The sequence below is a fragment of the Carcharodon carcharias genome, chromosome 20, assembly GCF_017639515.1.
Source record: "Carcharodon carcharias isolate sCarCar2 chromosome 20, sCarCar2.pri, whole genome shotgun sequence".
Taxonomy (NCBI): Eukaryota; Metazoa; Chordata; class Chondrichthyes; order Lamniformes; family Lamnidae; genus Carcharodon; species Carcharodon carcharias.
This window is the reverse complement of record NC_054486.1, coordinates 69,386,259-69,413,700: the sequence shown is the minus strand read 5'-3', so window position 1 is coordinate 69,413,700 and position 27,442 is coordinate 69,386,259. Positions and strand designations below refer to the sequence as shown.

Below are 27,442 nucleotides of genomic sequence, written 5' to 3'. Positions count from 1 at the left end.
GTCATAGCTATACCCCTGAGGTACTCACCCTTTAAAATAACATCACACTGGAAGCACTGAATTTTTCTTAACATCTGCGAGAAACTCCCATACTTCACCCTGCTGCTGAAACATAGATACCCAATAGGGATGGGCAACAGATGCTGGCCTTGCCAACCACACCTGCATCCTGTGAATGAATAAAAATAATAGAGTCCTAACCAATTAGGACTCAGCAATGACAACGTTCACTTAGTGGTTTCCACTTAACCTTGGAATAACATTGGCTGCTATTTGTCAAGTCTGAAAAGCAGGAAACTAGAAAATTAACCTGTACAGAAACATCTACATCCTGATTCACTGACACAACCATTTCCTGGATTTGAAAGACTGGTTTATAGATCCATGACATTAAAGAGGCAAAAATATTGTTCCTGTGCCTGTATAATGAGATGCATCAGGATAAAGGACAAAGATTAAAGGATGTAAAATCATAGAGGCCACCCATCCAAGTGCGTGTTGTGTGCTCTCAGTGTCCAGACTTTTACATTAAAAACATGAATATATCTTAAACTACAAATCAATGTCATTTTTAAAACTTGCCATGTAGATTGTATTGAAAATTCAACTACTAAATTCTTGATTAATTTGGTTTAATTTGTTCTTGTACTTATTTATTCAAACTGTCAAATCTTGAGATTTCTTATGAAGGCAAATGAAGTATAGAAGTTCAGCTCAGCAATGCATCAGGATTTTTCAGCAGTTTACAGCTCTTCCGTTCAAAGTGCTTCTGATCCAAGGCTGCTCAGATGATTAAGTACTTGTGACTGCAGCGTAGCAAACTGTTTAAAAGACTTGAGAATAGTTGGTGGTCCCAGAAGCTCTCTCCCACCACCAAACCAGTCAAGGTAACAATTGCAGCAAAATTCAGGTTGAATGTGTAACCTGCCAAAGAAGTTAGTTACTGTGTCTTAGCAGGTGAACCAATTCCTGGCTCTTTGAATTTACCCCAGTGTTAAATTGTATCATCTTTCTCTGAAAACTCATTAAGCAGACTTTAACACATAGCAGCAGATTCATCAAGAAAAAATGATTACTGCTTTGAATCAATCTTTCTCCAAGCATCTAAAACAGTAAGTGGCTCAGAAAAGGATATGAACTGGCATTGATCTTCTCCCCTGCTTTTCTCCCATTGCAATTCAGAACACTTGAGCTCTTGAAATCTATCTTAATGGGATCTGCAGGGATAGTCAAGGTTTAGTAACATGTTGAAAGTAAAAACTGATTGTGCTAGCACAATACCCTTTGTTTAAACTTGCATTCCACAAAATGACGACATGGTGTAATTTTGCTAGTCCAGTCCACCAACAGGAATCAATGGTTTGAAAGTCATGCGCAACGTGCACATGAACTTCCAGTACATGCTTCTAGCAAGTGAGCTTTGTGTCATTGTTGTGGAATTGTAAAGCTGCTCTGAGGCAGTGATGGTGCAAGATGATGCCTGATTTAATGATATCTCGAAACACTGTACTTGTATTAACAAGTCCTCATTCCATTTCATAGGTGAACAAAGTGCATAAGTATGGCTGGAAAATCGGAAGGTGTGCAGAAGTGGGCTCTCGTGAAGGAAAAAGTTACCCCTCTCGATACAGACAATACAGAGGCCAACCTGGAAAATGCTGAACCTGAACTCTGCATCCGGCTTCTGCAAGTCCCAACCGTTGTCAATTACTCAGGCCTAAAGAAGCGACTGGAAAACAGCAATAATGGCTGGATGGTACAGTTTCTGGAGCTCGATGGACTTGATTTACTGCTAGAGGCCCTAGACAGGCTCTCTGGAAGAGGTGTAGCAAGGATCTCTGATGCCCTCCTGCAGCTCACCTGTGTTAAATGTGTACGAGCTGTGATGAACTCTTCAAGTGGCATTGACTACATTGTGAATAATGAAGGCTACATTCGGAAACTATCCCAAGGTATGAAGAGTGAGCATGCCTCAGTACAGTTTCAGTCTATGGGGTTCGAGCAGATTAGAGTGCTCAGTAGTTTTTTTCTGTCTGACTTAAAAGGCAATCAAAAATATCAACAAAAATACATTAGAATTAGATTTCATGAGAAATGAAAACTAGGATTAACAAAAGATATAAGAAAAGGAATAAAGAGATTCTTCCAAATGATCATTTTTGGCTGTATAATAATTGATTTAAAAAAGTCTGCAACTCAGTAGAAGCTATTAACAAAAAAAATAATTTAGTTTACTTGACAACTGTTACAATTGTAAGTCAAAATAATAATTTAACATAAATTAACTAAATATGTTAGCCCACTTTTACTGTAACATTCCTGACTAAATAGGAATTTTGGTGATGTTCAAGTAATTACTACGTGTGAATCCTACCAATCAGATAAAAGGAACTCCATCCATAAAAAATAATCCTGAATTTTCCCATTGTCCTCCACATAAATTTCATTCACATTGACAATCTCATTCCCCTTTGCATTCAGGAGATGTTTACATCATCATCATTATTCTAGAAATAGTGTAGATTACCAATAGTGGTGTTTTAATGTTGGTTCATATCTTCAACTTTTCTTGATGTATGTAATAACAACAAGCATTGCAATAAGAAAGAAACACCAAGGGAAAGAGAATCCTGCACTTATCATTAAAATGATCATAATTCTGCAGTTCAGATCAAGATATGAATCAGGTTGCATCACAAGAATCTGTCTGGAATCTGGAAGCAATACCCCTGAATGCCAATTCACTGCACCAGTATGGTTAAATACTGATGTTTCATTGTCTTGCTTTGCTTTAAACAATATCCTTTAAAGTATCATAAATTGTTCCTTATAGTACAATACCTGCTGCAATGTACAATATTCATCTTTAACTTATTGGCATTAGTCACCTTCAGCAAAAAAAAATAAATTTGATGGCTTTTAATCATCATTTACACATGGTGGGTCAGTGCAATATTACAAAGCCTTGAAATGCACTCATTGGTATTGAACAGTCCTAACCCCATCTTTACTCCATTACGGGCTCTAATTCTCCATATCCAATTTCTAAAATTGGTAATCAAAAAAAAAGGAAGTTATTGCTCAGTATGGTGCTGACTGAATGCCATGCTGCAAATCAGCTAATGCGTTTGATTGAGGCTCCAGCCTGTGTACTGGAAAGCAGTACAACTGGAAGCAAGTAATCATTTCTGTTGCAGACAGTACATCAAGTTACTGGCAAGCATGCTACCTTTTTTTGGCATCAGTTACAAACTTCCCAAAGGATGAGAGAGAAAAGGTGTTCTTAAATCTGGCCAAATTATACTAGTTTCTCTAGAGATTGGTCCTATTGGGTGACAGATGTTTATCTGTATCAAGATTTAGTGCTAAAGAAGAGGAGGTGGTGGCGAGATTTGACGGAGTTGTTCAGAAATCATGAGGAGGTCTGGACAGAATGGAGAGAAACAGGTGCATTGGTGGGAGGATTGAGAGACCAAAGATTTAAGGTGATTGGCAAAGAATGAATCACAACATCAGGAAAACCATTTCTGTGCAGCAAGTGGTTATAATCTGGAATAGATTGCCTGAGATGGTGATGGAGGCAGTTTCAATTGAGGCTTTCAAAACAGAAAAAGTACATGAAGGGAAAAGAATTGCAGGGCTTTGGAGAAAGGGTGAGAGAGTGGGACTAGTTGGATTGTGCTAGCATGAGCTCGATGGACCAAGTGGCCTCCTGTGCTGTGACCATTCTATGATTCAGTAATTCTAAATTAATCAAACCGTTTCAGAGCACAACACAAAACTGGGTCCAGCACAGCTCCATCACAAGACAGTAATAGCAGAAATTCGCTGACATCCTGTAAATCAACACTACATGCAGCAGTCCACTACTTTTAAATAACTCTGATGCTTATTTTAGCTGTGCCTTTCTTGCAATCTACAGCATTCTAAGGTACATTACGAGGGCATTAAATAGCTACTCATGACATTACCCAATACGTAAACGATTTTCACTTAACTGAGTAAGATTTTGCTTTATTACTGCAGAATAATGGGCTGAATTTTGCTTGCAGTAGCAAAGGAATGACACTTGCTGAGAATGGCCCACAAACTGAGGTTTGGTAGCAGAGACTTCCCCCTGATCGGGCATCCTATGGTGCCCTGTACAGGCGATCTGTGCTCTGTGTGAATGGAGCAAGCAATAGCAAAGCTCTTCAACCAATGAGATTTAAGTATCCCCACTGAGCTCTGAAGAGTCAGCAGGATATACAAATACATTTTAAATGATGTACAGGAAGTAAAAACACTGGAAAACAAAGATAGGATTTAAAGTGAGTGGTAAAAGACAAAACATATTTTAAATTTCCAATACTAATTTTCTTCTGAAGAAATGAGACTCCAATTTTTCAGGGCCAGAGAGATTGTTCAGTACTAATTATCCTTTATCGTGCCATTAAAAATCTCACTCACTCTCGAATGCACCAACCCAACTTTTTCAGCTGTTTTGGGTATATAGCAAGTTCACACTGTTGGTCATTTGACTGCTGAGTCTATGAAAACAACTACAGTGGCCTACCCCACCTGACAGGAAATTTTGGATTTTTGTATTTAACTGTGCAAATGCATATACCAGGTCTTGCCTTCAGATTTTCTCCATTATATAATTGTGAGCACCGATCCGCCATTGTTATTCTTATTGCAAATTCCAGGCCAATGAATTGTGCTTGAATTTAGTTAGATAGGTAATTAAAAATGAGATTTGGATTTAAGCTGTTGCAAAAACGCCAACAGGAACAAGCAAATCATAATACAAGATCTCGTTGTCTTAAGTAGAATTTTATTTTATCCAAAATAACGATAATGTCAACTCTTGATTTATAGCTTTGGACACAGGCAATATCACGGTAAAGAAACAACTATTTGAACTGTTAGCTGCACTATTTATCTACTCGCTGGAAGGTCACGATCTGGCTTTGGATGCGCTGGAACACTACAAGGCAAGCTCTTTTGTAAAATTACCGTTCCAAACACACACTGCACTCCGACATATGCACCCTGTGAGAACACCCTGATAAGTAAACTGATCCTCCTATTAAATCACTTGACTTTCTTAGTGGGAGAGGAGTGGCAGCTTTTTCAGCATTTCTGTCACGGATCTGTGGACAGGATCTTCAAAGGATTAGTGTCAACTGGGAAAAAAAAAAATGCAACAATTACAATTAAAATCCTGCATAAATCACTGCTTAAATTAAACACTACCTGCACTCATTATTTAGTTATACGCACTCATTATTTAGTTATACGGATTGAACTTAATGTTACTTATGATATATTGTACCCTTTGTGCCCTTTCCATGTCAAAACTTGGGGCAGAGTTTTGCCCTCGGCAGGGTGCTCGGCGAGGGCGGTCGGGAAGCCGACCGCTGCTCGTGATTGGCACCGCACCGCGATTTTATGCAGGCTGGCCAATTAAGGCCTGCCCAGCGTGGAATGCGATCGGTAGTGCTCAGCGCTGCCTGTGTGGGTGGGGGGAGGAGGGCAAGCGGGTCTAGTGTGAACATCACACATGTGCGCAAAAGAGCGCTTCAATCTCCCTGTGGCATGGAGCTGCCTCAGGGAGATGAAACGCTGTTTAAAAAAAATGAAGAAAATAAAAATATCATAAAACATGTCCCCTCATATGACCCTGTAGGAACATGTTTTTAATTCAAGTGTAAACTTATTTTATTTTTATGTGGTTTAGGAAACTTCGTCCCACCCTTGGATGAGGTCTCCTAAAAAGTGCAAAGGCCACTTGATGTTTTCACCTGCCCACCAACCGTAAGATTGGACTGGCAGCGTGAATTTGAATTTAATAACCTTTGTAATGGGCTGAATAGGCCTTTTGATTGTTGGCGGGCGTACTGCCAACTCCAGCACACGCCCGCCGAACAAAATATTGCAGGACTACATAATGACTTCGGGACGCTCATCCGATGTCATGGAGCATAATTTTATGCCCAGCCGGGTTGGGAGCCTGCCCGCCCGCCAAGCTCAATATTCTGCCCTTGATGTATTCAGCAGTGCAGTGCCAGTGCAAGGCTGTATTGGCTCAAAATGATATGGAAGAGCTATCGCAAATTCTTCTGATTACCACCAGCAGTACCTTACTTACTAAAAAATGATTAAAACTACTGCATTATCCTGTATAAGCAATCTATTTTTACCAATTGAACTTAATTGGCTGTGCAGACAAGCTATCACAGTGTTACAGTCATCCAGGCACCAAAAAAAAAGTAAAGCAACCATTCCCAGACACAGCTGTACATGCACTTTTAATCAAAATTTAAAAATCAAATTCCTAAAATTCAGAGCAAGTGAATTTCCTTTGCAATGCTAATGAACTCAATACGTAGTAAGTTCCCTTGGTTCATTTCAAAACCTATAAACATTCTGATTAAATGCTATCTGTAAAATGATCAGATAGCACTGTGATCTTGTAATGGAAAAAAAAGGCACATACAGTGCCCCTTTACTTTATAGTAACCTCAGGAGAGCCAAGTGGTATTAAGTTCTCATTCCACAATGAACAAGTGGTAGTCTGCATTTGTTCTGTCATTGTTGGTACCAATGGATGGATTTTAATGCCCTCACCCCTCCCCCACAACAATTGAGGCCCTTAAGTGAGTATTAATTACTCATATAAGGGCCTGATCCCACTGCCACTGGTATTCAACCAACAGTGAGGCAGGACAGTCGCCATGCCAAGTTTATTTGCAGGCTCCCAGGTGGGCGTCTCTTGTTGTCAAGCAGTCAGTGCCTGATTGAAGGATACTGCACTGGGAAGGGGACTGGGGCCGCTGAGAGCCAACCAACCCCCTTCCCCTTTCTTCCAAACCCTTTGCCTCCACATCAGCCAGCAAGCTCCATCCTGCCCTCACTCACCTGTGGCCTGGGTCCCTTGCTGACCCTGGGCCTCTGGTAGGTGAATTGCTGATAGCTACCGCCACTCATGGTGGCCCTGCCTACAATGGAGAACTGTCAGCTTCAGATCGGCCAGCAGCTCTCTGCAGAGGGAATTTCCACCACCCACCCCCACACACACACACACACACACACACACACACACACACACACACACACACACACACACACACACACACACACACACACACACACACACACACACACACACACACACTCCCCCCCCCCCCCCCCCCGGCTCCTTGATCCAGGGAAAGGCCTGCTGCTGGCCATTGGCCATTTTCTAAGAGTCACCCATCTAGTTCACTGGAATTCTGAAAACCTTACTTGATCTAGCCCATAAGTGGCTCCAACAATGTGATTAACAATTAACTGCCCTCTGAAGTGGCCTAGCAAGTCACTGAGCCACCAAAATCAGTTCACTGCCATTTTGTCATGAATATTTACGACCGGGCAATAAATGCTGGCCTTGCCAGTGACACCCACACCCATCCATTTCCTGAATGTAAAAAGTAAATTGTCCCACCCATTTCCAATTTCACTTCCTTCTGTGTCTGTCACTAGAATAATCTGTCACTCAAGTTAATTAAAATTAAACTTTAAAAGCTGGCATTTGGCCTTGCATTTGCTATGCTATTTTTGATGTTACTGATCTACTCAACCCTTTCCTCACTTCCACTTCTGATGCTTTTGTCACCAGTAAAATTTTTTTACTCTTTCCTTTCTGGTCATTCCCCCAGTGCAACTTCAAGTCCAAAGGATGTAAACTTGAGCATATCTTGCACACATCTACCATAGTTAACCATCACCAGATCTGTCAAAACCGTACCAAACACTATTAGACATCCTGTCCTCTGTCAAAACTGTTCCCTAAACCAGGATCATCCTGGAGAGCAAAGATAACCACAGGCATTTTCCCCCCACTACTACTTCTTTGAATTTATCTTTCCTCCCACCTCCATACTCCCTTTGACAATAAACGTGACTCATGAACATCTTCCCTCTAAGTTATGCCTCTCACTGCATCAGCCATGGATCTGAATCTACAGATCTTTCTCCAGTTTCTCTATCCCCTTTCATGCCTTGTCCACATCACCCATCTCCTGCTTCTTTAACCCTATTGCCACTAGATCGCTGAACAAACTTCCCTTCTTGACCCCATTACAAAAAGTTCCCATTCCTCACATACTGTCCCCTCCTAGTCAAAACAATCATTAATGAGAAACATTTTTATATAACATCTGATTTTCTTTGTTTCTTTCTTGACAGACTGTGAAAAGACAGCAGTATCGATTTAGCGTGATCATGAATGAACTCCAGACCACAGATAATATTCCATATATGGCAACACTGATGGGTGTCATCAATGCCATCATCCTGGGTGCTGAGGAACTGACATTCCGTGCACAGCTTCGGAATGAATTCATAGGTACAATGTTCTTCATTTAATTACTTATAGTTTAACTTGCGTTGTGCTTCATGTTCCCCAAAGCTACAATACAAACACAATATTTATAGTCACTTACTGATTTTGGACACAAGACATAATGAAATGTGGAAAATGTTAGTTCAGCAGCACGTCACTAAAAACAAGATTCCCTCAGTTAGGTTGAGGGGTTTACAATAATGGCACACTCCACAGCTGTGTACTGGTTCACTGGCTCGGCAATTGTTTAAGTGTTGGTAGATTAGTAGAGCAGGTGCATCATGATTGAGAGAGAGTTGCCAATGAAAGTTAATTCTCTGGAATGGCAGTTGTGTTGGCTCTTGTCATCTTCTTAATGGTCTGTTCATTTATATAAAAAAACGAGCATTTCGAGCTCTGTGAGGTATTTGAGAGCAGGGAAGCCATAATTGTGTTGGAGGAAATAGTATTCACTTTACTAATCCATTGACTAAATTAATTCACAAAAGTGTAGTTTCCTTGAACAATTACATGAGCACCCCATGTGATATAAATTAAGCTTTTGAAAAAATTAAAATGAAAATCAGTACACAAGACTCATTATATTTGGTGGTTCAATTGATTTCTTTAAATCAAAATAAATGACAAATATTTCTTAAATTCTCCTTACTGCCCTGTGAACAAAATAAATTGTCCTGTGGTCAGAATTTTTTCTGATGAAAGTAATTTTTTAATAATTACCTCAAAAACTAGCTTTCAGTGAATTCACAGATTTTCCAAATTTCACTTTCAATATGGATGCTAGGAACTAGAAAACAGCAAATCAGGCAAGTAAAGTGTTTTAGAATGTGCATATTGTAATACAATTTAAAATAAAAGGATATAATCGGGAAAAGGTAGAATGATCTAGAAAATATCAATTCAGGCAAGTATTTTAGAATGTGCATAGATAAAGATATAATTGGGAAAAGGTAGAACGAAAGAAGAGCAGAAAGAATTCATCAAAGCATTTTAAACTAGTGTAATAGTTTATTTTATCACAGCTTTGGAACTGAACACAAAAGGATTCTGAAATCTTAATTTATGGGTTAACACAATCTTGTAAAACTTAGGAATTTCTGCTTTTTAAAATTTCTGAATTAAACTCATTTCAGATTAAACACTGTCATAGTACATTATCCCATTGTATCATTTGGTTTTTCACTTTATTGAAATTCTTTAATACCTTTTCCCCTGTAAAATGTTTCCCTTTCTAAACTTAGCAATGGCAAAGAGATACCTACAAATCATATTACCTAAAACTCAAAACTTAAAATCATCTTCTGCACAATATTGTTCTAACCTATACTAATAGGCAATGTGCAACCTGCTCATGCATGGAGCCAATTACAACTCAACTTCTACTTTTTACAATTAAATACTTTATTCTATGTGTTTACTTTACTTATGTGTTTAAGACATTTACAAACCTAGCGGACAGAAGTCCTAAATTAAGCAATTATACCTCAGCCGGCTTCCTATTAGTATTCAGAAAGGATTGCTTCAGATTCTGAGCAGTTCATGACTTTTTCCATTGGTAACTTTCCTTAAAGAGACACAATCTTAGTTAATGTGTATTTTAATTGATGACTGCTAAATGTCAAATCAAGACTAATTTTCTTAAAAAAAAACTTCAGAATGTATAAAGATAAATAATGCGCTGTTTCAATATCGGTCATTTTAAAATGCATTGTGAGGCAAGAGAAATGTCACTTTAAATGCTAGAAAAATATACACATTTGTTTAAATAAGTGACACCTGAGAAGTTTCAGTACTGGTGTGTCTCGGAATGCACACCTCAAATTGGAGCTGTTTTTTGTGCACAACAGTAACTGCTTACTTCCAAAAATGTTTTAAAATTACAAAATCAACATTAGCTATCCAAAGTCTTGGATAAAGTAGGAATAGTAGAAGCTAAGTTAGTTTCTTTAAGCAACCATTAACTTTTAAGGCATGGCTTTCTTTGCATATAATTTGTATCTGCAGGCTGAGTGTGGCTTCACACAAGCATTTTGTAAAAACAATGGTTTGAAACCCCACCATGACACCCAAACCACATTAATTGAATCAAATGTGTGACACTTGTATTGCATTTGTTGTATACCAAATAATTTTACACCATTATTGCTTTTAGGTCTCCACCTGTTGGATTTACTGCCATTATTAAGGTATGGGTTGTCCAGTATTAGCAAATTTAATTTCATGTTTCCTAAATTTGCTTTCAAATTTGCTGATCACAACCCATCAATTAATGCATATCTTGGATTGTGATTTTTATGTGATAAATATAGCTATGAACAAATGTTTGTTTGACTCTCATCTTGCTTGATGACTCTGCTTAAGCAACAAAATGGTATTATCTGATCTTTATAAATGAAGCAGTGTTTCTCTCAAGGGAAATGCACAAACATAATCTGTATGATTATGTATTGCTTAAGGGAAAAAGATGATGAGGATCTATTGGTCCAGTGCATCACCTTTGAAGACGCCAAAGGAGATGACGATGAAGAATTAATGAGAATCTACGATGGCATTGACATGAACAGTCACCAAGCAGTATTTGCAGCATTGTTTAATAAAGTAAGTACTTGGTTTACTGTAGCTACTTTTTAAAATCTGAACTATTTCGTTGCTTCAATATCAGTGTGTACTATTATGTTGTGTGCAATACTTACATTTTTCAGTGACATTTAATTCTGTCTTAATTGTCCTGGAGTCCCATAATATTGTCAAAGTATATGGTATTGAACTGTTAGTCATTTACTTGAAATCTAGCAGAGCTAGTTGCTCTGGTCTAAATTGAAGAAATTTAGGAAGTTTTTTATAAGGTCATCATTAAACTGGCACTAAATGGTACTACTTGAATGGTTAGAATCAGAGTCCTATTGGTTGCAAATGCCCTTATCTGGTTAGTTTCTGAATTTCACCTTCCCACCCTTATAGAATGTTGTCATAAGCCACTAGATGTGGCACACATGACAGGTGCTCCATCTTTGTATTTTCATTTATAACTTGGCAAATGTTGAGAATTGTGAAGTGATATCTATAGTGATCCACTGTTGATTATCTCTTGACAAAATTGGAGTGATTGCACTATAATTCTTGATTTGTTCTGTGGATGCCCTAACATACCATTTTATGAAACATTTGCCTGCCAATGCATCCCAATTTTTCAAATTAAAAGCATATTTCTAGATAATTATGAACCCCAGAGTTTAAAGGAGCCTGTCTCATTTTGGCGTTCAGCTGAATACTGTGAACTGCTACTGAGGTTTGAAGATAAATGTACTACTTTGATCTGGGAAACAAAACAGATGAGCATATACCTTGAATCATGGGATTCCTGAGCCTTTTCTCTTTAAAGCTACATTGAAGTGTACTTGCAGTTTAATTCCATGTTTCTATTAATTTATCTGTAGCTGAAGCTGATGACACTAATAGATCTGATTTATCTATCAATGAAGCAAGAGTAATTAAAACAGACAATTCTCTGCAACATTCAAATAGGAAAAACTAGCAAATAAATACAAGTGCAAGTGAGACTCTGGTTATTGTGCTGCATAGAGCATAATGGAACAGTTTGGGACCTTCCTTAGGTCTCAGTTGAACAACTTTTCTCTAAACAAAAGAATTCTGGATGGAGTAAAGGGAAAATGACCTGGAGATACAGATATACATACATCTTCAAAGTGGGATTGCAGGTGGAAGCAACCATGAAAAGAGGAATTGGGATTCTGGATTTTATAGATAGGGGTCTTAAATACAAAAGCAACAAAGTGATGATGACTGTGCAAGGCTTTAGGCCATGTTGTGTGTTTTGGATACGTTATTATAGAAACAGTGTTGGGAGAGATGGGAAAGGCAAAATGTTGATTTACTTTGATGACAGCAAGGATGAGAGGATATAATTTATGACCAGAAACTTGAAAACACTTAGTGCAGCAGCAATGGTTAAGGGGGATCATAATCAGAGAGTTCAAGGTTCTGAAAAGATTTAAGTGGGATAAAGCTTAAAAAAAAATATCTCCAGTGGAATCTGTAGCAAGAGCATGTTTCACATGAAGGGTTGTTAGAATATGGAGACCAATCAATCACAGCTTTTAAGAGAGGGTTTGATATATTAGAGAAGTATTAGAGAACAGATAAAGAATGGGAAAGTGCGATGTGAGTAGATATTTCTGGGGTTGCAGAATGAGTTTGAAGTGGCCTCCTTCTGTGCTTAACTGTCTATGATTTTATTTAACTGTATTTTCACCTTTTATGTTTAATTCTAGGTGAGCACCTCTCCAGCCTCCTCTCAGCTACTATCAATTCTCCAGGGGCTCCTGCAACTGGAACCATCTAACAGTAGCGGTGCCCTGCTCTGGGAAGCACTAGAAATCTTGGTGAATAGAGCCATCCTAATTGCTGATGACAGTAAGGAAGGATTTTTTCACCGTATATTGGAAAATATATGATACTTAGACATTAAGAGAACACAAAGTACGGGTGAGATGGGAGTGGGGAAAGAACTAAGCTTGATTTTTACCATCACCAATGATAGAGTGGATAGGCAGGACATATTTCTGTTCACAGAGACGTCAATAATCAGAGGGTATAGATTTGAAGTAATTGTTAGAAGGATTGGAGAGGATTTGCGGGGTAATTATTTCACCCAAACAGTTGCCGGGGGCTGGAACTCACTGCGAATGGGTTGTAGACGCAGAACCCTTCAATACGTTTAAAAAAAACATTTGAATATGCACTACAGATCAGGAGCTAAAAGGTGGATTCAGGCTGGGTCCACTTTTTCAATAGACATGGGCTAAATGGCCTCCTTCTGTACTGTAATTTTTTCTGTGTTTAATGTAATATGATGAGCTGTCCTGATGATATAATGAGCAAATGCAGTACCCAGAGTGGTACTGAATATGCAGGCCAAGGTGGTTCCTAGCATTGATTCCTCATGAGCCCAAAGAATTGACCTTTGCTAGAATAGCAATTGGAGCAGCACAGGTCCTCATAGGTCCTGGTTTAGGAAGGGGGAAAATCCTATTTGGTCTGCTGTTCCCAAATTGAATATCCTGTGTTCATCTCTTCCTGTAATTGTACATGCACACTTACCACAGGATAATATGGTACTAGAGAACAGCCTATAGCTGTGGACTCATAATCGAGTGTAAGTCAGTGCCTTCAGCAAGTGAGGGGAATCTTTTATTGTAATGATATTAATTCCTTTTTAAATGTGACTGGAAACATTTTAAATTATTGACCTATCTTCAGATGGCTTGACAAAATAATCGCAACATGGTAAAACATTAATCCAACTCTATTTTTCCTCCTTTGTAGCAAATGAAGAGAAAGATGTTGGCCCAATCATGGAAAGACTTGTAGTAAAGAAGTTAGGACATGTTCAGCCAGTAAAGCAAAATGCTAGTAAAAAGGCTGTTGATAAAGGTGTACAGACAGAATTGTCTGAGTCTACAATATCAACTGAAGTAAGCCAAAAGTTAAGCTCATCAGTGCCAGCATCACTTCCAGCTAGCCAGGTGCTGCATCCTCCCCCTCCCCCTCCTCCACTTCCTCCATTTCTAGCTGGTACAACTCAGCCATGTATTCCATCTCCACCCCCTCTCCCAGGCACTGGCAGTATACCTTCCTCTCCCCCTCCCCTGCCTCTCCCTGGTGCAGGCGGTGTGCCTCTCCCTCCCCCACCTCCCCCTCCCCTACCCCTCCCTGGTGTCAGATGTGTGCCCCCACCTCCCCCTCCCCCTCCCCCGCCTCTCCCTGGTGCTGGCAGTGTGCCTCCCCCTCCCCCACCTCTCCCTGGTGCTGGCAGTGTGCCTCCCCCTCCCCCACCTCTCCCTGGTGCTGGCAGTGTGCCTCCCCCTCCCCCACCTCTCCCTGGCACTGGCAGTGCGCCTCCCCCTCCCCCACCTCTCCCTGGTAGTATTCCTCCTCCCCCACCTCCACCACCAGGTGCATTTACCAATGATGGAACCATAGTGGCTCACCAAGCTGGCAGTCTATTGTGTTCATATGCTCCACCTAAAAGACAAGTTCATCAACCAACATTACGGATGAAAAAGCTGAACTGGCAGAAAATCCCTTCAAGATTGACTTCACGTATGTATGGGGAATAACTTTCTCACAAACAAATTTTAGTGCAACTGTGAAGGATAGTATATAGTAACCAATGGAATTTAAACTTAAATGAGCAGGAAGGCAGTGCAAATTACATGAGTACATTAATAAACCGTGATATGGTGGTAGAAACCTACACCTTGCCAACCAATTCACCTATAGTTTGTCACCCATCACCAGATACCAGCCATAACCAATCTCCGTTACAAGATTTAGCTGTATCTTGAATTAATCCAGTGTCCTGGTTTTGACTATTCTTCCTGACAACGAACTGTAGCCTGTTGGCCATCCTTAGCTACTCTGCGGTGAATTTTATGCTTGTAACCGGTGAATCGTTAACTATATCCAATTTATCATCTTAGTTTATCCCACTAGCATGAGCGCAGACACATTACCCTACTGCTGCAGTGACCTGAGTACTATGTAGTACTTGTAGGTGTAGCCTGTGGATAGCACTTCATAACTTCAACTGACTTGTTAACAATATTTTTATTTGCTTTATTTTCTGCTACTTTGCACTGTTTGGGCCTGGCAAGGAATAAGATAGCCAAAACCTCTGACTAACTTTCTGTTGAAAAGCTCTGTCCCACCCATGAATTCAGTCTCTCCTCCTCCTCCCTCTATTTGGTGGCTGTTGTGAATTTTACTATCTTGCAATGCAGTTGGGATTCTAGACAAAGTGCCCGCTTGAATGGCAGGGGTCCAATCTCAGATTTTGGGGCTTCTCACTCAACATTTGTCTCCATTTCAAAGTCACTCTCAAAAGCAACGTTTTATGCTTCCTCCCCTATAGCCAAATAATAATCCATACCCATGCCTTCCTGTTGTTACCAGCTGACTTTACAGGTCTCTTTCTTTCAGGTTGTACATTATCAAAGGCTTTTAGGTGTTTGACCTAAACACTATAGGCCATTAAAGACTTGCGAACCTGCTAACTTGCTCATGAAACAACTTTGTTCTATTTGCATTTTTATTTTTTTTGCAAGTTGATTTGTCCTGTTTGAACTTTGCAGGCTATGAATTTTGAAAATTGCATCCCTAATGTTGCATCATTTTGGAAGATAAATCTTAAAATTCAAATACCAATGTGCATTATCATTTACAATTTAAGATATATGCAAGTTAAAGTGAATGTTAATTTAAACATTATGGCCTATTATGGATATTAACAGGGACGTGTTAAGTAGGTGAGAGGAGGTGTGACGTTTCAGGCAGAAATCCAGGTTTCCTCATATGCTGTGGAGCTTTAACACAGTGAACGTCCTTTGTCCTTCTCAAGTTTCCCATCTGGAAATCAGCCTTGGCTTCCAGTCAGGTGGAAAGCTCTCTGGAGCAGGCTGAATGACCAGCCAAATCTGATCCGTGACCCCAAGAGAAGAGGATCTGATTCCAGAGCCCAGGTGTGATTGTCTGATCTGGGGAGGGAGGTTCCAATCCCAGACCCCAGGGAATGTATCATGAGGAGGGGCTGGGATGAAATACTCTCACAAGAAGTATTGTAAAGGCATTTAATTTCTCCCAAACCTGACTTCCCTTCAGCTGCCGGGTTTCCTGAAGATGGGGAAAACTCAGCAAGCCTTAGTTAACTCTAAAAACAGATTAAATCAGAGGCTACTAGCCTCACCAAAATATTCAATTGCTAACCTGCCTCTTGGGAGCGGGTTGGCTGTCTGATCCTTGTCTCACTTTCATTGGACCTGGAAGTGAGCAGGTCAGTCTGACACGACACCAACCCACCAGTTTTTAGGTGTTAAAATCCAATCTCATGTAGTCTGAATTGTGGAGGGGGCAGGGGAATTCTATGCTATGCACTTAGGTATTCTACAAAGACATAGTTTGGGCCTCCCCACACGACAACATACTGCTTTTCCCTATTTCTAGTATCTATGAAATGTAAGCTCCTCGAGGAAATAAAAGCTTAAGGCTGAATTACATCTCTGAAATCATGTTGGCTGTTACTTATTAGTTTAACTTCATATAGCAGAGAATTTTTTCCCTGTCAGGGGCGTTGGGCCGCCTGCGATCAGCTGCACACCACCGTTTTGCGTGGGCAGGTCAATTAAGGCCCGCCCAGTGTGATGCGCACCCGGAAGCGCTAAGCGCTACCTGTGCGGGCGGGGGGAGGAGGCTGAGTCGGGGCCTGCGCTCTGTCGCTCATGTGTGCGAAAGAACGCAGAAATCTCCCTGAGGCACAGAGCTGTCTCAGGGAGGTCAGTTTGAGTTTCAAAAATTTTAATAAAGAGAAAAAAATAATTTAGGACATGTCCCTTCATGTGACAGTGTCACGTGAGCTGGGATATGCCTATGAATTTTAATGAAAATCTTTATTTCACTTATAAATCATTCATGAAATTTCATCTCGCCTGTAGATGAGGTTTCATGAAAAATACGAAGGCCGCCTGGGCTCTTTGCCTGCCTCCTAACCTTAAGGTTGGACGGGCAGCTGTGTTAAGTGGTTTGATTAGTTTTTAAATGGCCTTGTTAGGTTTTTGACAGTTCGGCGGGTGCGTAGCCGAGTCCGGTGCACGCCCCCCAAACTGAAAATTGGAATGACACGCGATGACATTGGGACGCATGCCCAATAATACGTCTCGTTTTATGCGATGGTGAGCAGGCCCCACCCCCCGCTCACCAAGCCGAAGATTCTGGCCATAGTTAATTTTTCATTCTTCTGTTCATTGACTTCATTCATATTTCAACTATTGAGGTCAGATTAATGTGTCTGGAATACAAGATATGTCACTTCAATGCAGGAACTACTGTTGTCCATTTACAGTTTTCAGACTTCATTGACTCCCTGAACATAACAAACCCCTAAGAATCTGGGCATATAGTTCATTGGGGTTCCCTTAGCTTCAGTACAATGAAAGTCCCAGAGTGCTATGATGTTTATGATATAAGATATATTATTGATGTCCTCCCTGATGTGAAAAACTCACAGAATTAGTTATTAACATGTTTATTGATCTCATTTTCAATTCCAAATGGGTCCTTTAGGGTTTGAACTGCTTTAGTAGTAATATTGAAGATTTTTTTTTATGTTTTTCAGCTTCTGCTATATCTTGTTCTAGTTCTATCTTTGAACACCTTAGTCTAATCATCATAAAGCTTCTCTATAGCCTTGTAATTGTCTTTTCCTCCTTTCCCTCTACATGCTTTAGGAATTTACCTCATTCTTAAGTCCCTTTCAATGTTATAGCTGATCTGCTTTGGGCATATTATTTATTTTGCTTTTGCAGCACTGAGCAGGGGTGTGCATTAGTCTTTCATCTCCTACAGAATGTTTTGCAAGAATGTCCACTATCCACCCCCTACCGCCCCAAGCCGTCACCAAGTCTGTCACCTAGCTCGGACCACAGACACTTGAAGTTTGCCTCTGTGGCATAGTTTCTGAGAATTTAGCTCTGTGTGTACACAGTTTCAGTTTGAATGTCATTGTGCTTACAGGTATGATCACTTAGTAGTTCAACTGCGTGAATAGTGTTTGAGTAACTCAAACAAATCAAGTCTACAAGGTGATGGGCTGGGATTTTCCGCTCCAAAATTCTCACCCAAAGTTGATGAATGTTTGGCTGCCTGTCCAAATTTTCCATCCCGCTCGTGATGTGTCCTGTTCATGGGCAGGACCGGAAAATCCCAGCCGTACATTCTCCAATGTACCGAGTAGGAAAGAATTAATGTATTACATTGACAGGCTGTAAGTTATTTTATGTTTGACTTCTTGAAGTCCCTCATCATTTTAAAGTAATGTAAAGTATAATATATTTTCCGAACCCATTTCTTTCTCTGTATGCCTATTTAGAGAACTTCATACTACACCTCCTGCTGTAGTGTTTACTTTACTGTCTTAACCTCCCAAATGGCCCTTGCAGATGTAATTTCAAAATATTGATCAGATACATGCAGATAGGGGAATTTCAGAGGGAAGTCTATTTTGCCTCTGAAGGGAGGAAGAGGATGTTGGGGGCAAGTTGCTCTGAGGCATATTTGGTAGCAGCTGTCTTGAGAACCATTGTAGCAAACACATAAGTAGGTCATGGCCCTCTTGGTCAGGGACCTTACATGTGGCATGAAGAGGCTAATAAAAGAAATTATAAGAGAAAAGACAACATTTTCTCCCCCACTCCTAAATTTTAACAGATTTATATAATTAAACCTTGGTTCCATTCTTGCTTTTGATCAGTCCTTTTTCTTTCCTTCTCCAGAGAAAAATTGTTTATGGTCGTTCATCCAAAGAAATGAAGAACCACCTTTGGATCCTGATTATACCAGTATTGAGCAGCTCTTCTGCTTTCCAGTATCAGAACCAAAACAGAAACAGCGAACTGTCAGTAAAAAGGAGCTAAAAGAGGCAAGTGCCACTTGGTGGAATCTTCTGCACTTGCTGGTGGTGAGCTTTGAGATGGGGAGGGCATGTACTTTGGTGGGATGGCGACGTACCAGAATCCCACTGCCCACCTACCTCCACCGAATTAGTTCCTGGGAGGGAGGACCTTTCCACTCCGGTATCACTTGAGGCCCTTAAGTGGCCAGTTAATGACCACTCAAGGATCTCATCCCACCGCTGATGGTATTAACCCAGCTGCAGATGAGCCTGTCACCGTGCGGTGTGCACAACAGGTAAATCTGTGTCGGCTGCTTGTCATCTCATGGGGTGGGGTTGTGGGGTGGTGATCAAAGGCACTCCCCGTCTGATCAAGGGACTCGACATCAGGGGGCCCTACAGTAAGCCAACACCCTGCCATTGTTGCTCAGCCACCTGCACCCCTCTCCCCACAATCTTCTACCCCCCCCCTCCCCCAACCGCTATCCCCCTACCCTCTCATTCTGCCTGTAGCCTGGGTCAGTCCATGACCCTGGGACTCTTGCGCATAACACCACCAGCAGCAGCCATGGTCTCCCCACTGGTGATGCTGAGCATGAGCTGCCGGCCTCCAAGTAGCTGGAAGTTCTCAGTAGGCAAGGCCTCTGCCTCTTGGGTCTTGATTCCAGGGGAAAGCCTACCAGTGGCTTCACCACTGCCTGACTGGTTTGTGAGTTGGCGAGCCCTCCTAAAAAGAGGCAGCGTGGGTCTCCCCTGGCTCTCCTGTCAGCAGGCAAGACCCCCAAAGCCTCAAGATCCCTTGTGTTGAATTAGGGCAGTAATTTAAATGCAAACACTTCCATGTATAACTCCTTTATTTCTGCCCTCTCTCCACCACAGATCACATTTCTAGATTCAAGGAAAAGCCTTAACTTGAACATATTTTTAAAGCAATTCAAATGGTGAGTTACTTTAAAGTAGATTTTATTTGTATGTAATTATTAGTGTGGTCATTTTGTAAAATATCAAATGGTTAAACTACATTTCAAGTTTGCTTTGACTCTTATTCCACAATCAGTTGGCAATATACCCAAAATATGTTTGCATGACTTTTGCACCTCTGCTCTGCATACATCATTTAAAAAAACAAAACTGTAAACTATTGTCACTTCTGCTGTGTGCTCTGCAGCCAGTGATACATCACATGATGTTGATTTTTAAAAATTCTTTCTTTAGGTAAGAGTGTCACTGACATTTATTGCCCATCGCTAGCTGACCTGAGAAGGTGGTGCTGGCAACCTTTGTGAATCACCGGGAACAGTCTGAATTAACTTAGCAAGCCATTCCGTTGTCTCAGAGGGCATGAAGTTAACAGTCACCACATTTATTGGGAATAGAGTGACGTACAGGCCAGATGGTATAAAGATGGCAGATTTCTTTCCCTAAAGGACATTAATTCTAATCGTGGCCACTTCTATAGATATCGGGTGGAATTCCCCCATGGCTCCGCTGGCAGGATCAGTGGCGGGCAGGGTGGGAGGATTTTGGTGGGAGGTCCAAAAATCGGTTTCATGCCAACGTGAATTGACAGCGGGATCTTCTGATGCTGCCCGCCATGGCGGATCGGGAATCCCACTGGAGGCCGGCATAAAACCAATTGTATCTCGCTAATAGGATGCAAATGAAGGCCTCAACAGAATCCACACTCGGTTCTCTATGATGCCAGCAGGTATATGCGCCGATCCAGAACACGTCTGGACCAGCGTGGTGTGCAAAAGTCAGGAATTACCTTTAGGGCCTTGCTCGGCTCGCGGACATCCAGCAAGAAGATGATGATGGAGGCCTACAACTCCAAGCCTCTGGAGGAACATGTGTATCACAGGATGAGTGGAGCCTCATGGCTCCACCTCGAAGCAGCTTTTGGAAGGTGGGAGGACTCCACGCAGCAGCATCAACTTCACTGAGGCTTCAGAACTTCCAGGGACTTCGCCATGGGCTCGAACATCTTCCAGGGACTTCGCCATGGGCTCGAACATCTTCCAGGGACTTTGGCATTGGGGGATGGGATCCTTGAGCTGCTGGATGAAAGGCAGCAGGTGGTACTGATGGGCGGCGAAGGAGTGGGAGTTGGGGGCAAATGTCTAGGTCTGAAGGGGTGGGGGAAATGCTCATGTCTGAATGGAAGAGGGGGCAAATGTCCAGATGAACGTGCTCAGAGGGAATGGTTGGTGGAGTCAATTGTTGACTCCTAGGGAGTAAACTGGGTGTGGGAGTGATGGGAGGGTATTGTTCAGGCTACAGGGAGTAGAAGGAGCCAGGGAGGATGAGGGTTCGATGGTGTCGGGTGAAGAGTTGGTGAGGGTTGTCAGTGGGGACCCAGAGATGGACACGCGGGGGGGGGTGGGTTTGGACATCCTTGAAGGAAAAGGGTTCAGACTGGAGGGTGACAGTGGGGAGGTGATGCCAGTGGGTGGCAGTGGTGATGGGGAAAGAACTTGGGTGACTGGGGGCTGAGAAATGTTGGGGGAGTTCATGAAGGAATGTGACTGTAACCATGCTGGTCAAATCAAAAGTGAGCAGAGCCTCATTTTAGACAGGCACAGGTGCTGCATAGGACTTGGGTCAATGTGGGCAGAGATGCAGCTAACTGAAAGAGAACCATACCAGACAGTACTGAAAATGTTAGGGACCAGTTAGATGAGCTTGATGGATGAAGGCTGGATGTGTGTGGGAGAGTGCTTGCATGAGGCTCTGAAAGGCCCTCAACAGACTATTCCCCCTGCAGATTCGGTCGCTCGTGGGGTTGGCTGTATGCAGGAGGACTGTTTGTGGAGTGGGGAGGAGCGCTCACAAAACCTTTAAAAGGACTCTGAAAGAGAACAGTTGACATTATGCAGTGAAAGTGAATACATTTCAATGCTACCTAATGATGTACTCATTGTATAATCTGCCAAACTGCACTGAATATTAGATTTTTTTAAGCATATCTTCACACACATTTTTCCCCCCTTTGGGGTGCAGGTAGGAGGATTCCCAGGCTGGCTATCAGATCCTTCAATGGCCAACAAGTCCTAGCAGGAGCTTCTGGGTCAGAGGTCGGGACGCTACGCACTGCGCCCCGGGACCTCTCTTGAAAGTGAATATATTTGTGGATGTTTAATTTGTGACAATTATTGTGTTCACCCTTGCAGCCAGATGTGATCAAAATTTCTTGATTTTTCTAAGCCTACTCTTCTAGGCGCTGCCCTGACATCTGCAGCAGGGATAGAGAGAGCCTGCTGACTCATTTGCCTTGTTGCCTTTGATGACTTCAGCAGTCGTCCTTTGGAGAGCTGAGCCTGGAGGGCCCTGGCTTCCTTTGGCTGTCCTCTTGTGGGCCAGCTGCTCCCTCAGTGGTCTCAGGATGAGGCTGAAGGGGTCACAAGCAAAGGGGGTTTGGAGAGTGTTGACAACCTCTGAGAGCCCTGAGTGGATGACCCAGGGGTGTCCAGCTGCTGCTTCCCCTCCTTTTGGGTGTCTGAGGGCTCTGGTCTGACTCCTTGAGGGGAAAGCGCACCTGGAGGGAGGTCAAGGTTCCCCGTTGCCCCCTTGTGTTGCCACTGCAGCAATTCACGCAGCTCTGCACGCATCTCTGGCAGAAACTAGACGCTCTGCTGAATTAGGATCTCCATGGCATCTGCCATCCTCCCAATGCAGACCTCAATATGCGCAGGTGGACGGACTCCTTCTTGCATGCCACTCTGTTGAGGGTTTCCTTCGGCTCTGCCTGATGTCACTGGGCCTCTTGCTGACTCTCCACAATGAATTGGAAGGCTGATTCCAGAGGTTCGCCATCTGACTTGGACCTCGCAGATGCCTCTTCGCTAGCAGTCCTCCAAGTGCCAAGGAACTCCGCTGAAATTGCCTCCTGCTGTGGACACGTGCGGTGACCTCCAGATTGTGACACCCTAACCTAGCATTGATATCCACCACGAGCTGGTGGAGGGTGTAGGTATCTGCTGTGACACCTCTACAGGTGTGCAACATTCGTCTTCTCCTCTCTCCTGGTTCCTCTCGGGGCTGGGGCTGGTGCTGGTGCTGAGGCCTGACAGGGAGGCCTCCTGCTCAGTGCTTGGCCTCTTCTTGTAAGTGAGAGAGCAGAGTGCAAGTGATAGCATCAGCTGCCTCCAACATGGCTGCACATTTGATCCTCTGGTTTCTATAGAATGCATGAGTTCTTACTAGGTGGGCCCCCAAGTCTAAGTTCCCCAACACCAATGGCATGTTCCCACTCCACTCCTGCGAGCTCAGTTGCTCTTTCGTCTACTTCAGTGAGGGGCCTCAGATATGGGCACACGCCCCCTGCCTTCTGCTGCTCTCTGTGGTTGTGATTGATCTTGTCCTCCCAAAGAGAGAAGAGTTGCATGTTGCATGCATTGGGACATTGTACTTATCGTACTTCCCCTTGTAAGATAGCCGTTTTGTGTGGCTGGTCATCACTGGTGCGAATTTCTCAGAAGAGTTGTGGACCAGCTCCCTCCAGAGCGCTGAGCCCATCCACATGCAAGGAGAAGGCTCTGACAGGCATCTGATTTGCAGAGGTTGCTGGTTCCGTCTGCACCAAAGTTTGTTTATTTCCCCCCCCCCCCCCCGCCACCTTCCATGCAGAGTTCCATGTATGTTGGAGGGTGGAAGGAGGCACATTGGTCACTCCACTGCTGAAGTGGGGCTGTGAGGCACGACTATGCCGTTGCCACTGAGGCCCATGTACCCTGGCATATTGGTTTCTTTGTGCTTATGCGACCATCCTGATGAGACATGCCCTGGAGGAGTGAATAAGGTTGCTCATCCTCTTCCGACACTATGGCTGGCCACTTGTGTACCCCCTGGACACTCAACAGCATCGCCACCTCTGCCCATACAGTGTTGGTTTCCCTGCTCGGCGGCCTCCTCCCATCAGCCAGGAAAAGTATATTCCTCTGGACCTCCACACGATCCAGGAGGACCCACAGAGAGGCATCACTAAACTTAGGAGCTGGCCCCTCAGCTCCCCTTCCAACCATCCCAGTGTTAGTGTATTGTGGATGCCCGGGTGCTTTTTTAAAAAGGGCGTCCGGATATGACAGTGGGGCACATGCCATCCAGCCTGCCCTGTCACAGAAGATGTCGTGAAATCCCCAGCTGCATAGTTAACGATGCCAGGGATGGGAGATACCACAGGATTTCCTGTCGGATTCCACCATGGGGATCATTCCCTGTCCTCACCCCCACCACAGGACTTAGTCCTGGATGGGAGAATTCTGCCCATCATCTTTCTATTTCCAGTTTTTTTTTAACTGCATTCAAATTCTCTAACTGCCATGGTAAAATTTACACTCATTCTCTGGGTTATACTTACTCAATAATATTACCATTACAGTACCATATTGGTATAAATTTGTGGGTGAATTCCTCACCCTCACATTTTGAACCATTTGTTTCAACCTTTCTTAGAGGAAGGGAACTCCTGTTTAAACACCAGCCCTTACTCTTGTTTTACTTTTTAATTTTAATGAATGCATGACCTCCAAAGAAGGGTGCACAAACTAATATTTTGCCCTTTTGCTTCATTAGCTTTTTTAGGCCACAGTACTTTTGAACCCTGTTTCCAAATCGCCATCAGTGCTGTTATTTGTTTGCAACAGATACACAAGGAAAGAGTCCCACTACAGTTCTGATGCCCTTGGTTTTTGTTCATGCCTTCCTCAGGCAATAGGCTTCAAGGGGCCAGGTGGCTTTTTTGGGATCCCGGATTTAATTAGCATGTGTCAATGGTGCACCGAACTGATCCCTTAGCTGATTCGGATTTTTGACTCTTGTGCGTTAGCTGTCACAATCAATTGGAAGTGGGGCTCACCAAAGCAAACTGTAGGGACAACTATTTCATAAAGGCCTTGCAGATATTCTATAGCTAAATTTTAATTATGTTGCTGGCCTGGAAACTAAATATTTTCCTTAAAACTGGGCAAACTGTGATGATATATACAGTTTGCTGCTTAGAATTGTGAGAAAACTATGATGTGATGAAAGATTAATTTTTCAATGTTTTATTAGTTCTGATGAAAAAGTGACTGATATGATCAGGAGAGGGGACCGATCTAAATTTGATGTAGAGGTTTTAAAGCAACTCCAGAAACTACTGCCAGAGAATAATGAGGTAAGTTGACAAGGAAGTGAATACCAGATCTGATGAACAGTGGGTCAATATTATTTCAGACATAACTTTTTTTTCAAATTCATTCCATGTACAGATAGAAAATATAAAGGCTTACAAAGGAGAAAAAGAAAAATTAGCAAGTGCTGATCACTTCTACCTTCTCCTCCTTGATGTTCCTTGGTATGTATTACTGGTGCCTCTTGTGTACACACGGTCTGTTATACAAGTTTTTTTTCAGATACATTTGCTGGTTGCTCATCCAACATTATCCACCCGAAATGTCATTGCAACTCATAATTAGGGAAAATTAGTTTCCAGTTATGTGACACATTTGATGTAATCAAGCTCCTCCTGATTTTAAAATGAGTTTTAACATCATAAAGCATTGCAGTGGTCTAGCAGGTAAGGAGCTGGGCAGAAAATAGAATTGAACAGGAAAAGGAACTGAAGAAAGTGACAAGATAAGAGGTACATACGAATTAGAAGCAGGAGGAGGCCACTAGGCTCTGCCATTCAATAAGATCATGGCTGACCTGAATGTAACCTCGACCCCACATTCCTGCCTACCCCCAATAACCTTCCACCCCTTGTTAATCAAGAATATATCTAGCTCTGCCTTAAAAATATTAAAAGACTCTGCTTCTACTGCCTTTTGAGGAAGAGAGTTCCAAAGACTCTCAACCCTCCTGAGAGAAAAAAATTCTCCTCATCTCTGTCTCAAATGAGCAACCCCTTATTTTTAAACAGTGACACCTAGTCCTAGATTTTTCCACAAGATGAAACATCCTCTCCACATCCACCCTGTCAAGACCCTTAGGATCTTAATGGTTTCAATTAAGTCGCCTCTTACTCTTCTAAACTCCAGTGGATACAAACCTAACCAGTACAGCCTTTCCTTATAAGATAACCAGCCTTTCCTTGTAAGATAACCCGCCAATTCCTGGTATTAGTCAAGTAAACCTTCTCTGAACTGCTTCTAACTCATTTACATCTTTCTTTAAATAAGGAGACCAATTTGTTTTTAATTTTTTTTATTAAATTTTTTTTTTTTTTGTCGTGTCCACGGACAGTCTATACATGGCCCAGCCAGAACTGGACACATTTTTGCGCCTTGTTGTTGAATTTGGCAAGATCTGCAACAGTGCAGGATTCCTCTAGCGATAGGCATTGCAGGAGATGTTGCATAGTTTGTGGCTCAGTTCCACATTCACAAGTTGTCGGGCTGGTTGTATATCCCCATTTGCTTAGTGACATCCTGATTTCTACCCTTAATGTCACCATTCACACCTCCTATAGCCACTATCACCACCATCAACACCCCTTTGACCTTGTGTTTATGACATCCATCACAATCTTTCCCTTGCCTCCACCTATCACTGGCCTTCTATCCAGCTTCATCTGTGTGTGTGTGTGTGTGTCCCCCTGCCTCACCCCCGCGACCACATTTCAACTTCTCTTCAGTTCTGAAGGCGAGTCATCTGGACGCAAAACATTAACTCCTTCTCTCCACAGATGCTGTCAGACCTGCTGAGTTTTTCCAGCAATTTTTGTTTTTGTTTCTTTTTTATTCTCCCTGCCAAAATGAACAATTACACATTTTCCCACATTATACTCCTTTTGAGGGTCTTTGTCCACTCACTTAACCTATCTATGTCACTTTGTAGCCTCCTGGTGGTCTCCTCACAACTTACTTTCCTACCTATCTTGGTGTCCTCAGCAAATTTAGCAACCGTTCCTTCAGTCCCTTCATCCAAGTCATTTATATGAATTGTAAAAAGTTGAGGCCCCAGAACTGATCCCTGTGGCACATCACTCGTCACATCCTGCCAGCCAGAAAAAGACCCATTTATGCCAACTCTCTGCTTCCTGTTAGCTAGCCAATTTTCTATCCATGCCAATATATTACCCACTACACCATGAGCATTTATTTTCTGCAATAACCTTTGATGTGGCACTTTATCAAATGCCTTCTGGAAATCTAAGTACAGTACATCCACCCGTTTCCTCCTTATCCACAGTACATGTGGCTGCTTCAAAAAACTCCAATAAATTGGTTAAGCATGATTTCCCTTTTACAAAACCATGTTGATTTTACCTGATTACCTTGAATTTTTCTAAGTGCCCTGCTATAACATTGTTAATAATAGCTTCTAACATTTTCCCTATGACAGATGTTAGGCTAACTGGCCTGTAGTTTCCTGCTTTCTTTCTCCCTTCTTGAATAAAGGAGTTATATTTGCTATTTTCCAATCTAATGGAACCTTCCCGAATCTAGGGAATTTTGGAAAATTAAAACCAATGCATCAACTATCTCACTAGCCACTTCTTACAAAACATTAGGGTGAATTCCATCTGGATCTAGGGATTTGTCAGCACACAGCCCCAACAATCTGCTGAATACTACTCACTTGGTGATTGTAATTTTCCCAGGTTCCTCCCTCACTTCCATTTCCTG

At 42.2% G+C, this 27,442-nt stretch overlaps 1 protein-coding gene across 3 annotated transcripts in view; it reads left to right on the top strand.

The window, feature by feature from the left end:
• Positions 1-27,442, top strand: part of LOC121292802 (inverted formin-2-like) — a 76,273-nt gene that overhangs the window by 21,840 nt on the left and 26,991 nt on the right. For all 3 annotated transcript variants that reach the window (XM_041215216.1, XM_041215215.1, XM_041215217.1), the window contains exons 2-12: positions 1,543-1,952; positions 4,861-4,976; positions 8,212-8,371; positions 10,521-10,554; positions 10,825-10,966; positions 12,661-12,802; positions 13,715-14,491; positions 18,715-18,860; positions 19,713-19,774; positions 24,885-24,987; positions 25,082-25,167. In XM_041215216.1, coding sequence (XP_041071150.1) covers positions 1,562-1,952; positions 4,861-4,976; positions 8,212-8,371; positions 10,521-10,554; positions 10,825-10,966; positions 12,661-12,802; positions 13,715-14,491; positions 18,715-18,860; positions 19,713-19,774; positions 24,885-24,987; positions 25,082-25,167 — 2,159 coding nt within the window. In that variant the 5' untranslated portion in view covers positions 1,543-1,561. The remainder of the gene's footprint in view (positions 1-1,542; positions 1,953-4,860; positions 4,977-8,211; positions 8,372-10,520; positions 10,555-10,824; positions 10,967-12,660; positions 12,803-13,714; positions 14,492-18,714; positions 18,861-19,712; positions 19,775-24,884; positions 24,988-25,081; positions 25,168-27,442) is intronic.